Raw genomic sequence first — 13,379 nt, 5'->3', positions numbered from 1 at the left:
ATAATCTTCGCCTCAGAGTCCTTAATAGAATTGAAACTTTCTGTTGCATTAGCTAGGAATTTTTAATTCTATGCTGGGACAGTAGACTAGGATTATGCCGATTTTAAAGCTTACTTGCGACCAAGTGGGCCATTTGCGGGACCGGTTTGAAGTAAAACCGTTTGAATGTAGTCCGAGGTCCAATCTCAATCAATCAATGAACTTGTAGAGCGCACTACTTACCAGTGAGGGTCTCAAGGCGCTGGAGGGAGGGGTGCTGCTATGGCTCGAAGAGCCAGGTCTTGAGGAGCTTCCTGAAAGTGAGCAGGTCGTGGGTCTGCCGCAGATGGGTGGGGAGGGTGTTCCAGGTCTTGGCGGCGAGGAAGGAGAATGGTCTGCTGCTGGAGGTTGTTCGTTTGATGCGTGGGACGGCGGCGAGAGCAAGGTTGGTGGAGCTGGCGGGCGGGGGTGTAGAAGTTGTCTGGTGTTCTGGTAGGCTGGTCCGGTGTTGTGGAGTGCTTTGTGTGCGTGGGTGAGGAGCTTGAAGGTGTTCCTCTTGTTGACGGAGAGCCAGTGTAGGTCTCTTAGGTGGGAGGTGATGTGGCTGCGTCAATGGATGTTGAGGATCAGGCGGGCGGAGGCGTTCAGGATGCGTTGTAGGTGTTTGGCCGGGATTCCTGCGTAGAGTGGTTTCGGTCGGGATCCACTTGTAGATCCTGCGAAGCATGCAGAGGGTGTTGAAGCAGGAGGAGGAGATGGCGTTGACTGGCTTCGACATGGAGAGGGAGGAGTCTAGGATGAATCCTAGGTTGCGTGCGTGGTCCGTGGGTGTCGGTGCTGTTCCCAGTGTGGTCGGCCACCAGGAGTCGTCCCAGGCAGAGGGTGTGGGGTCGAGGATGAGGACTTCCGTCTTGTCAGAGTTCCGTTTCAGGCGGCTGCTCCTCATCTACTTGGCGACTGCCTTCATTCCCTCTTGGAGGTTGGTTTTGGTGTCGTGCGGGTCCTTGGTGAGGGAGAGGATGAGCTGGGTGTCGGCATAGGAGATTATGTTCAGGTCGTGCTGGCAGGCCACTTGTACGAGGGGGGCCATGTAGACCTTGAACAGGGTCGGGCAGAGGGATGAGCCCTGGGGTATGCCGCAGGTGATGTCAGTGGCTTCGGATCGGAAGGGTGGGAGGCGGACTCTTTGGGTTCTGCCGGACAGGAAGGACGTGGTCCATTCCAGGGCCTTCTCCTGGATTCCAGCCTCTTGGAGGCGTGTTCTTAGTGTGCAGTGGCAGACCGTGTCGAGGGCGGCTGACGGGTCCAGGAGGATGAGGGCTGAGGTTTTGCCGTGGTCTAGTTGGCGCCAGATGTCGTCTAGAGGCGATGAGGGCTGTCTCGGTGCTGTGGTTCCGTCTGAATCCGGACTGGGACGGGTCTAGGATGTTGTCCTCAAGGTGGCGGGTCAGCTACATGTTGGCGATTTTCTCTGACCTTCGCTGGGAAAGGGAGCAGGGAGATAGGCTGGAAGTTCTTGAGGTCCTTGGGGTACGCCTTTGGGTTTCTTGAGGAGGGCGTGTTTCCAGTTTTCTGGGAATGTCGCTGTGTCGAAGGAGATGTTAATGACCTTCTGTAGTTGGGGTGCGATGGTTACGTCTGCCTTGTTAAAAACGTGGTGCGGACAGGGGTCTGACGGAGATCCTGAGTGGATTGAGTTCATGATCTTGCGTGTCTTGTCGTCGTGGGACCAGGAGGTCAGCTGGTTTGTGCAGGTGGTGTTCGGGGTGGGGTCTGTCGTGGTCTGATTAAGCGAGGTGTTGAAGCTGTCGTGAATGTCGGCGATCTTGCGATGGAAGAAGGTGGCCAGTGAGTCGCACAGATCCTGCGAGGGCGGGATGTCGTTGGTGCTGGGGTTGGAGAGTTCCTTCACTATGTTGAAAAGCTCTTTGCTGTTGTGTGCATTGTTGTCTAGGCGGGCTTTGAAGGAAGATCTCTTGGTTGTGGTGATGTCTGTGGATGGCGTCCGTGTGGCTGTCAGGTGTGTGGTCGGGGAGCCATTTCTTCAGCTTCCAGCAATTACGTTTGGGGGCCTGGAGTTCTTTGGTGAACCAGGCGGCTTTCTTGCTGGATTGGTTGATGGAGGGTTTCTTGAGCAGGGCGAGAGTGTTGGCGCAGTTGTCGATCCACTGTCTGAGGTTACGGGCGGCGTCTGCGGGTTGGTTCTGGGCGAGGGTGGCGATCAGCTGGTCTTCGGTGATTTTGCTCCAGCAGCGGCGGGGCAGCTGTAGGGTGCGGGGGTGTGTGGTTGGTTTCTTGAAGGTAAAGTGGATGCATCGGTGGTCGGTCCAGTGGAGTTCGGTGGTGTGGTTGAAGGTGACGCAAGAGCTTGTGGAGAAGACTGGGTCGAGCATGTGGCCGGCGTCGTGGGTGGGTTTGGTGACTAGTTGACTGAGGCCGAGGTTGTCTATCAGAGCGGTGGAGTTGAGGTCGTTGTTCTTGAGATGGAAGTTCAGGTCCCTGAGGAGGATGTAGTCTGTGGAGGCGAGTGCCTGGGTGCTGGCGAGGTCGGCGACTGAGTCGCTGAAGAGGGCCTGAGGTCCAGGAGGTCTGTAGATGAGTGTTCCTCTGAGGGTGGTGTTGGGGTCGGTCTGGATCCGGAAGTGCAGGTATTCGGCGGAGTTGAGTGGGAAGTTTGCGAGGGTGTGGACCTGGAGGGAGGACTTGTGGACGATGGCTATTCCTCCTCCCATTCCGTTGATGCGGTCTCTGCGGGAGATCTTGTAGCCGTCCAGGATGGCTATGGTGATGTCAGGTGCCGAGGAGTCGTTCCACCAGGTCTCGTTCAGAAAGGCAACGTCTGGGGTGGAGGTGTCGAGCAGGTCCCAGAGCTCGACGGCGTGTTTGCGGGCAGAGCGGGTGTTGAGGAGTATGCAGTGAATGTGGTTGGGTCCGGTCCTTGGGGTTTTGGTGGTTGTCGCATGTGAAGTTGCAGGTGTGACAGGAGAAGGGTCCGTGGGTGTGTTTCGGGGCGGCCTGGAAGCAGCGTGTGTGTCGGCCGGTGTTTAGGTCATGGAAAGTGTTGGCGTCGTACCGAATTCTGGCGTTGTGGGGTCCAGGGGTTCTGGCGCTGGGGCGCGGTCCAGGCGCAGACGTCGGCGCACCCGCGGCGCGAGTCCGAATGGCGGGCGCTTTTTAAGGCATGGAGGGCGGAAGGAGCAGCTGGGAGCGGGGCGGCAAGGGGGCGTGGACGCAGGGGCAGCGGCGATAAAGGAGCGGGATACCGAAGAGAAAGGGTGGGGAGTGAGAAGCATCAGTAGGCAGCGAAAATACAATAATACAAGGCACAGAAAGTACACTCAGAAAATACAGCATCTGGGAGGGAGGAGCAGCTGGGGGCAGGGCGGCGAGGGGGCGTGGCCGCAGGGGCAGCGGCGGTAAAGGAGCGGGATGCAGAAGAGAAAGGGGGGAGCGTGATTAGGGTCAGCAAGGCAGTAAAAAGAAAAACAATAATCCAGAGAGAAAGCACAGAAGCTGTAAAGCTAAGAATGCAGAGAATGCTAAGAACGAATTTTGTGACAGCAGGAGCGAACTCTATGCTCGGGAGGGCAGCGGGGCTGATACACAGGCAGAGCTGTGTGGCAGTGGGGGAGCGACCTGGCCTGCAAGCAGGGTCATGGGTCAGTCTTCTAGACAAGCCCCCAGGGCAAATGCTTTAGAAGCCATCGCCCCTCTAGAAGAATGACCGCCAAACGCCCATAGGTCTATGCCAACTTCCTGCATCACCCTCCTTACCCACCTGGTAATTGTAGGGTAAGAAACGGCTCTATGTGGTTTCTGCAGAGTGATGGTGTTGCTCTTCACCCGAGGGGCGGAATTCCTCTGACATTTCTTCATATGCCATGATGCAAGACCCCAAACACAACTTTGGGGTATCTGGGAAGGCCGAGTACAAGATGGATTTCATGCCACATTTAGTCTATGGGTCATGTAGGTAACTCCTGCGGGGGAAAAAATCCTACCGGAGATATCCAGGGCTCTGACGTCCGATACCAGTCTACAGGAGATCAGGGAAAGGAGCATGGCTAATTTTGCCGAAAGTTGCTTAGTTCAGAACCTGGTTCACATCCCAGAGAGCCGAGTACCTGGGCTCCAACGGTAGGAGACTGCAAACGAAAGGGTGCTCCCCCAACAGAGCCCCATCCACCATGGCATGACCCGCTGAGATGGCGGACCAGAACGTGTTGATGAACCTGTAGGCCGAAGCCTTCTCTGCCAGAGAGGCCAGAAAATTCTGGATGCACATCACATCTGCTGCCATGGGATCAAGTTACCGTCGCATACACCAACAGGACCATCTCGTCCAAGTGGATTGATAACGTTTGACAGTACTGTCCGCCCAGACCTTTGGCATACATTTTTCAGCCGCACTCCAAAGGCCTGTGACCGACCATCGTCCCCTGTAATCCGCCACGCCATGAGGGCTAAGGACCATTGCACGATGAGCGGGTGAGGCTCCGGATTGAGGAAGAGAGCTAGAAACCGGGGGAGAGGGATCGGTGAAAACGAAGAAAGTTCCAAATGAACTGGAAATCAAACCTGCAATCTCCAAATCGGGGTAATAATCACTACCTTCGCCCCCTGGCGCTGGACCTGGGCTGAGGCCTTGGTTATCTTGGCGAACGGGAAAAGGCATAGCCCTGCTTCTCCCGCCAGTCCTAAAGGAAGGTGTCTGTCTTTCTACGCCAGGGGATCCAGTCTCCAACTGAATATCCTGGGCAGTTGATGGTTCAGGCGAGAGGCAAAGACGCCCACCAAAAAGGGGCCACATTTGCATTGGAGGTCTGCGACCACTCCCACAAGCTCCTGTTGTGAAAGTGTGACTAGAAGTCTGCGGCCTGGTTGTCCTGACCAGGCAGATATTCCGCCGTGAACAGAATCTGGTGGTCCAGGCAATACTGCCAGAGGTTGGTGGCTAAGTCTGAGAGGGCCTTCGACCGCTTGCCCCCGAGGTGGTTTATGTACTGGATCGCCGCACGTTGTCCATCTTGATGAGTACGCAGGACTGGATCGAGTTTTTGTCCAGCATTGTATCACGCCGGAGCCAGCGCGAAGTTCCAAGCAATTTATATGTAACCGTTCTAGTAGAGACCACCAACCCCCAGCGGTGAATTTGCCACACCTCCCGCCCGACCAGCTGGCGTCTGACTCTGACAATATCTGGCGCGGAACCAAATATTGCCCTCCCCGTTCCAAGCCTCCATGTTGGCGAGCCACTAATTGAGCTAGTCTCTGGCTTCGATGTCATAGTCACCTGCTGCGAGTATGAGAGGCCTCTGCGAAGATGTGCGGCTTACAAGCATTGAAGAGCGCGATGGTGCAGTGTTCCTGGGAAAATTTCTTGAATAGAGGAGGATAGAAGTCCAACGATACTGGCCACCTGCCTTGGAGAAATGCGTGGTTTTGTGAGCACCCCAGGATCTCGTTGCGGATCCTTGCTCCCTTCCAGGACAGGAGGCTGAACGAAGATTCTATGGAGTCGATCAAGAAACCCAGAAAAACCACCTTCTGGGAGGAAACTAGGGTGGATTTAGCTTTGTTGATCACAAAGAACACCCCCCCCCCCCCCCCCCGCCCCCTGAAAGTGTAGGAACCTCCTTTGAGGGGGATAAATGGTGCGCCGTCCAATCTTGTAGTCTGAGAATGTCCCAGAAAAGGTGAATTCCCTCAAATTCGCCAGGCGGCCCCCTACCTTTAGAAGGAAAGAAGTTAGGACACTCACCGGAAGTGATGGAGGCGCCGCCGCCTCTTGCTCTTCTGTTTGCCACGCCTTCCTCTGGTAGGGTAGAAGTTTCCAAATCTGGCCTGGTCCTGATACTGGCCTTGGTGGGAGCCTTGTCCTTTGTGAGAGTATTGATTAAGGTTGGTGGTTGAGCAGCCTCTTCCTCTACCGCCCCCCCCCCCCCCCCCCCCCCCCCCCCCCCCCAGAAAACCTGGGAGGGAAACACCTTCTTAATAGAGGACTGTCTTGTCTAGTGAGGTATAAGTATTCACGAATTTTCCCAATTCCTTATTAAAGGGCTCCCCGAAGATGCCACCCTGCGCATCTGGACCCGCCTTAGAGTCTGCCAAGTCCCCAAGCTTTGGGGTCTACCTTGATAAGCAAGGATCTGCGCTGCTCAGTAGACCAGGCGCAATTGGCATTGTCCATGAAAACTACAGCGCGCTGCGCCCATTAGGACTGTCTGGGGGAATGAGGGATCCTGAAGATTTCGCCGCCTCCGCCATATCCAGGATCTTTGTGAGTGGGCTCAAAGTGTCCACCAGCTTGTCTTGGCACTCCCGCCAGGACCTATCTATCCCCTTTTTTGGGATCCTTGACAAAAGTTTGCAGGAAAGTAGCCATACGTGAATCTGTCGGGTGTTGAGGCCACCTTGCCCTCCAGGGATGGGTAGGGGCATTCCGCTCTAAGACAATTGCAGGCGTCCTTCTCCAGGGGTCTTCGTATGCATTTCAGCACGTATTGTGCAACCTTATCTGAGGTAGCCCAATCAAAAGACCTCTGGTGAAGTATATCATGTCTGTGCCCAGGCCTTGGTCATCCTGGGTGGCAGGAGGGGAGTCCGGGTTGAGACGGACCAGCATCGTAGTCAGTGTTCCTGTGATCTCCATCAGTAGGGTCGAAGGGGATACTAGAGGGGATGTGTTGGCTAAACATGCCTGCTTAAGTTGAGCGAAAGCGTCCAAGTCCATCCCTGCATCCCAGGTACGTTTCCCTAGCGAGAGTTGGGAAGCAGGGGGGGGGGGGGGGGGGGGTGGCGGGGGTTCATTTTACGGCCCTGGGGCTGGAGACCTAGCCTTTGAAACTGCCCTATGTATTGATTCAATAGCTGCATCATATAGAACCATCATCCCATGGCAGCACACTAAGAAGGTCCTCCTCCCCTTGGTCCTCAATGTAAGGCTCCATGGTGGGTCAAAGCCCTGCCGTCCTCCTGCAGGAAGAACTGTGCTTGAAACGCACAGAAGGTGCAGCAGAGCAAAAAGGCCAGGTAAGCCAAATGTGGGGGGCTTGATGTCTGCCTGTAATTGGGGCGGGCAATGCTCTCTTTCAAGGGGGAGCCACAGCCCGGGATCCTGCCGCCCTGATACACAAATAGAGTGCAAACCCGTCTGGGAGATGGCCCACAGACAGAAGAACCTGCAATTAGACTCCCCAGTGGGAGCGTTATGCTTACAATAATACTGACCCTGATCAGGGCGTAATGCAGAGAAGCTGCCAGAAAGGCAATACCGAGCCGCGAATGCGGGCGTTCGCTCTCCAGACAGGACAAGGCTCACCCCTGCGGCGCCGCAGCTTCAATGTCGGAGGATGCCCCGTGGTGGCGGAAGGACAATTAGATGGCCGCGAGAAAGCTGAAGCAACGCTCCCACTGCCAGGCTCGGGTAGACGAGTAGCGGGCGACCTGAATTGAACAGAAACCTAATTAGGCAAGGAGAATTAGCGAAACTGTATCAGAGCACAGCTGCGAAGCGCGCACCTGGCAAAACGCTCAACAGAGCGCTCACGTCCACTACATCAAATCAAGCGACGAGCATTACAAATACCTCAACAATAAACAGTATATACAATGATAACAGCACCAAATGCCTCAGCAAGCTCAAAGTGAGGAAAATATGAAAGGCACTTATCTCTTGCTGCGAGCAGCGAAGAAAAAGGAAGAATGGCCAGTAACCAGGGACTATCAACTTGCTGGAGTTTCCTGATTAATTGAGATGGGACAGAATTCTACCTGTTGGTCTCTCTTGTTGACTTTTCCTGTTGTAACATTCCCTAAGTCTCATGGGAATAGTAGATTTGGTTTGACTTTAAATTGCTGCTATTCAATAAAGGAAAGAAAGAAATGGCATAATCCTCGCCTCTGGTCCGGACCTAAAATCTCAATTTGAACCTGTACAATCTCCTGAAATTCTGTTTTTGTGCTGGAGGATTCCTACCTTATTGCGACCACCTTCCCAGGAACGTAGGTGAGCTACAATATCGAACTGTAAAGCTGCCTTTCATTCAGGTGTATAGGTTGAGAGGTTTTGAGAACAAACCTAACATTTTTTCCAAACTGGCCTGTCTTGTCATGTGAACCAAACAGTTAAGTTGTCTATTCTCCTTCCCCACTCGAGACAGGGGCTGAATGGGTTTTGCACCCATTTTGTCAAGAGTACTTCACCTTTACAAAACCTCCAACTGGCAATCTTATCACAAGAAGTAGAATTGTTACAGGAATTGCGAGGTGTTTTCAAACTTTTTATAATGAATCAATACACATATGTAGTTCCTAGAAGACATTTTACTCTGAAGAGGCCGCTATTGTGTCCTTCTTAAAGACTTTCCCATTGCAGACATTTGTAAACTGCTACCTGGCCAGAACCATACATGTGAATCCATTAAAGGATTCATGCTGCTAAACCACCGCTTAGTGGAGGTATCGCTTTACAGTCCATGCAAAGCATGTGTATTTATAGCAACACATGCTTGGAATCTAAAATGTTACTAACCCTGTAACCATCTGTTTGATTCTTATAGTGCTGAAGATACACCTGTAGCCTACCGCCTACCCGGGAGCCAGCAATGATCCAGTGTTTTTCACAGTCCCTTAATGCAGTGCTAATTTTTTTCGGTCTTGTCTTGACTACTCTCCACTAACATTACATAACCTGTTTTTGATTGAGGCAGGGGGACACAATGTGAGATGGATTTCGTCATGGTGTACTGAAGAGTGACAAATTATCTTGTGGGTCTCAACCTCTTAATAGAACAAAACAACTCTCTAACATCGATAACCTACTTTAGATGGTGTAGGTGTGCAAAGCAAGTGAATATACAACATTATATGCTAGGCACAAACAAATGTTGCAAGTTGTGACATTTTATTAGTTTTAGAGTAAGGGCGTTGGAGACCAGTTTGAGGGTTTGATATTATAGAGTGAAGTTGATGGTGGGGGACGACTTGCACTTTGTGTAATGAAGATACTGGTAAGTAATCAGACAATTCTGTTATGTTAAACCACTAAAGGACTGTGTGCCCCGCTATACCTAAAACTGCAGCTTTTGTGCAGTGTTGGCTTGGTATCAGTGGAACAAACATGCTGCATCCTTCTCTGAAAAGTAAGGATATGTTCTAGGCAAAAGAAAATGCTCACTGATAGTTAAAATCATAAATGCTTTCTGAGATCCTTACTTCACGTTGTGTAAGTATCAGAGAATCACTTTTCTCAAGCTCTTTATCATGTCAGGGACGTTTAAGTGGGGTAGCTAAAATGCATTATGCTGATTCATGATTACAGTTAACATTTTTGAGTTGCATGAGTAGAAAGGAATACTGTCGGAATTTACAGGAAAAAGAATGGCTGCACATGTGAATTTTATTTTTAAGGCGTTTAAAAATGACCTCATTTGAAACTGATGAAGTAATACAGTCCGTAAATTGAACATGTTTTGAACGCCCTTTTCCAGTGCTTCTTGTATTCAGATTCGTCAGTCATTCTCGTTACAAATACGTTTTCCAATAACTTACTATTTTCAAAACTTAATATCCTATCCTGCATCGTTCTAGACCTCACATTCTAAAGTTCTGTTGATTCTAACAGAATATTAGAAAGTAGTAAATCCTTTCCCTTATCAAAACTAACCTGTTTTGCTCAAAGCAAACGGGGGAAACCAAAGTACACACACAGACCTTTCCCTCCACATCAACTGAAAACTCATAATTTTAATGCTAAAGAATCCAGGCACCTATTTATAACCCCCCCGCTGACCCCCCCCCCCCCCCCCCCTCCCTCCCCGGGGAATAAAACCACTTCAGTGAAAGACCAAATGGTTTAATACTGATAACTGTCTTTCTCTGGTGCATTTTGACATCATATGTATTTTGATTTAGTTGTGTCACTTACTCTTCTTATCATTGTCATTACCTGGTTGCTTAATAGTAAAGCATTAAGCCGTGTTTGAGCACAGGTTTAATAAAAACGCTCCTCTAATTACATAGACATAATGTTGTACAGGTTGCCTGTCGTATGCATTGGGCTTTCATGAAAAATAGATTAGTTGCATTAATTTACTTAAACTAAAGTAAACCTACGTTACTTTTCAACCATCTAGCTCCCCATCAGCAAAAGAAACAAAGTTGGGCAATTTTAAATAGCTGATTTGTTAGTCTCCATGATTTCTGTAACAAAGCACTTGTTGATCAACATAGTATTTTCTTTGTTTTTTTGAGGGGAGTAGGGGTTGTCAACAAATGTGCCCATAATTTCCTGTTTAGAATTCACAGCTCCCCCATCATTCTGTTAACACGTTTCAAATAGGTTTGTTTTGGCCAACGTGTTAATGCAAATGTGTAACACATACAGCTGTAAGATGAAGTCAGGATTTTTAAAGATTTTTTAAATACATTTTTTTCAGTTCGTGTCCAGGCTAAAGTTTCTTTTTTCATCTGACTTTCTATTCAGAATATTCTCTGAATCTTAACTTTGAAAATGGAAACTGAGTTTTAGAATTTATATTTGTATATTAAGTTACTCATTAAATTGTTTAAACTGTAGTACTTAGCATAACTATAATTTTACAAATTGCGCCATCTTTTTTTTTTTTAATTCTCAGTATCGCCTTTTTATGTGTTAACTAATTAAATTACTCCTTTCTTCCTTCTATGTGTGAACCTGATTCTGATGGACTTGCTTGCCACTGAACGTCGACTTCACCAATTGGGATTTTGCCAATGTTCTGTATTTTCAAAATGGACTTGTTCCTTTAATGCACATAGCATAATGATACATTCCCTCAGGGAGCCCCATCACAGATGGACTCCCCCATGGGTAGCAGAGCAGGATCTGAAGCTCCTCAGCCACCAAATAGTGGTGGGAGTACCATGCCTAGTGGATCTAGTAGTTTTGATAGAGGAAATCAAGAGAGCGACTATGATGGAGCTAAACGTCGCAGATATTAAAATGTTTCATTCCATACAATTTGTCAGAATTAGTGCTAAGGCACAAGTCCTATGCCTTTGACATTTTAAATGTTAGCCGCCCCCATGTTTCGTTTATCTTGTATTAGAGATGCTTTTTTTTGTGAAACTGCAAATTTTTTATGCATTTTGTTAAGTGCAAGTCTTACCTTGGTAGTATAGAATGCTAATTACCTGCATCATCGTGAAAGTTGTTTGTTTTTTGTGACTTAAATATGTGACCATGCTGTAAAATAGGTGAACTTTATTTTATCTCAATAAAAATTCAAGCTTGGATTTTTTTTTAATGTAATCATAATTATACTTAACAATTTTATCTTTTTGCTTGGGGGGTGGTGGTGAACAGTTCGGTTTTGGGTCTCATATTTTGAAAACGTTATGGTAATGAGGATTTGAACATATGAGCATTCTGACAATTATGTAACGAAGGGCCACAGTTAAGTCCATATGAATTCCTCAGTATAAGCAAATACTATTTGAATTGAAAATTTCTGTTCAGTCCGGCATGCACTCCTAGCTAGGAGCAGGCTTTATTGAGATTGGGGGGAATGGGGAGAAAACTTCTTATTGATTGGAGATAGATGACCCTATTTCAAGTTAAATATTGCTTTCACTTTCTGATACATTTTCTCTTTTATAAGTCTTTGTTTTGTGACACTATGAAATATTTTCTCTTTATGTAGTTTATTTGCTGTGATACTGCAGCATTAAGAACATAGGGCAATCTTCAATTTTATTTAAATGGTTTTGGAGCATTAACTGTGAATGCCAATGTTAACTTCTAAATGGTTAATAAAATATCAATTTTCTATAACATACTGGTTTCATGCATTGAATGTATACGACAAACTGGACTACAACCAATTTTTTTTTACTAACAGGAATTTGTAAAAACTGTGAATAAACGAGACATTCAGTAGACCTATAGCTTTAGGAATGAATGCGTGTGTGCGCACGCGCTCAGAGCCACAATGATGTTTTCATCCCTCTTGCATAACATGTTGCTGCTTGTCAGTAACAAGCTGTCTGTTGTGGTGAATTTCAGTACATGGGTTAAGTAGACCATCTCAATTAGATTTCAAGATTTTAGCAATTCTATGATCTAAATGAGATTTGATTTTAATAAACTTTTTTCTCTTACAGCCATAATTCTAATAATTATGTGGCTAAATATTATTTTTTATTTTGTATTTGGTACATCAAGGTAAATATTTAATGCTATCTCGCCCAAATAGTTTCAAACGGGTTGGTACATATGCCCTTCCTTGCACTGACTGCTTTCTAATGTCTTCATTTGAGTGAAAAAACGGATTAAAGTTTTCTCTGATGCAATATCTTGTCTACATGCACACAAACTGAAGATTTCTTTAGAACATTTTTCACGTAGCACTTTACGTGTTTTCTATTCTAGAGTAGTGTATAACCTGCTTGTAGATTACTTTAAAATATGCAGCATTTATTATGTACAGCCATGACTCCCTGAAAAGTGAGCAGTTATCCTTCTTTTCATAGTGTGTTCTTACTTATTTAATGTTTTGGGCTGTATATTTGGTCATGCAGGAATTTCACATCAAATGTTGAGCTTCTCTGCGTGGTTACTATCTGGGAAGTGGAAAAAGTTGTATGTCATTTAACTGTCTGCTTTCATCAATCAAAGTATTTATAAAGCGCGCTACATACCCGTGAGGGTCTCAAGGGGGTGGGGGTTGGGGGAGCTTCTACTGATCGAAGAGCCAGGTCTTAAGTTGTCTTCTGAAGGCCAGTAAGTCTTGGGTCTGCCATAGGTTGGTGGGGAGGGTGTTCCAGGTCTTGGCGGCGGTGGGGGAAGGATCTGCCGCCGGCCGGCGTTCTTCGGATGCGGGGGACTGTGGCGATGCCGGCTGAGCGGAGGTTGCGGTGGGGTGTAGAAGCAGAGTTTTCTATTGAGGTATGCTGGTCCGGTGTTATGGAGAGCTTTGTTTGCGTGGATGAGGAGCTTGAAGGTTATCCTCTTGTTGACGGGGAGCCAGTGTAGGTCTCAGGTGGGGTGTGACATGGCTGCGGCAGGGGATGTCGAGGATCAGTCGTGCCGAGGCGTTCTGGATGCGTTGCAGCAGTCTCAGGAGCTTGGTGTTTGTTCCTGTATAGAGGGCATTTCCGTAGTCCAGCCTGCTGGTGACGAGTGCCTGAGTGACAGTCCTTCTCGTTTCGGTGGGGATCCACTTAAAGATTCTGCGGAGCTTTTGGAGGTTGGTGAAGCAGGATGAGGAGACAGAGTTGACCTGCTTGGTCATGGAGAGGGTGTAGTCGAGGATGACCCCCAGGTTGCGTGCTTGGTCAGTGGGTGTCAGGGCTGTTCCCAGCGATGTTGGCCACCAGGAGTCGTCCCAGGCTGAGGGGGTTGAGCCGAGGATGAGGAC

General features: G+C 48.5%; 1 protein-coding gene across 1 annotated transcript in view; it reads left to right on the top strand.

Moving 5' to 3' along the window:
• The window catches only part of LOC147662880 (paraspeckle component 1-like), a 279,115-nt gene extending 267,319 nt beyond the window's left edge, over nt 1-11,796 (top strand). Inside the window, exon 9 of the mRNA XM_086950824.1 lies at nt 10,780-11,796. Coding sequence (XP_086806950.1) covers nt 10,780-10,962 — 183 coding nt within the window. The 3' untranslated portion in view covers nt 10,963-11,796. The remainder of the gene's footprint in view (nt 1-10,779) is intronic.
• The last annotated feature ends 1,583 nt before the right edge of the window (nt 11,797-13,379 follow it).

This window comes from Lissotriton vulgaris, unplaced genomic scaffold, assembly GCF_964263255.1.
Source record: "Lissotriton vulgaris unplaced genomic scaffold, aLisVul1.2 SCAFFOLD_492, whole genome shotgun sequence".
Lineage (NCBI taxonomy): Eukaryota > Metazoa > Chordata > Amphibia > Caudata > Salamandridae > Lissotriton > Lissotriton vulgaris.
The sequence above is the reverse complement of the archived record's forward strand: the minus strand, read 5'-3'. Positions and strand labels throughout refer to the sequence as shown.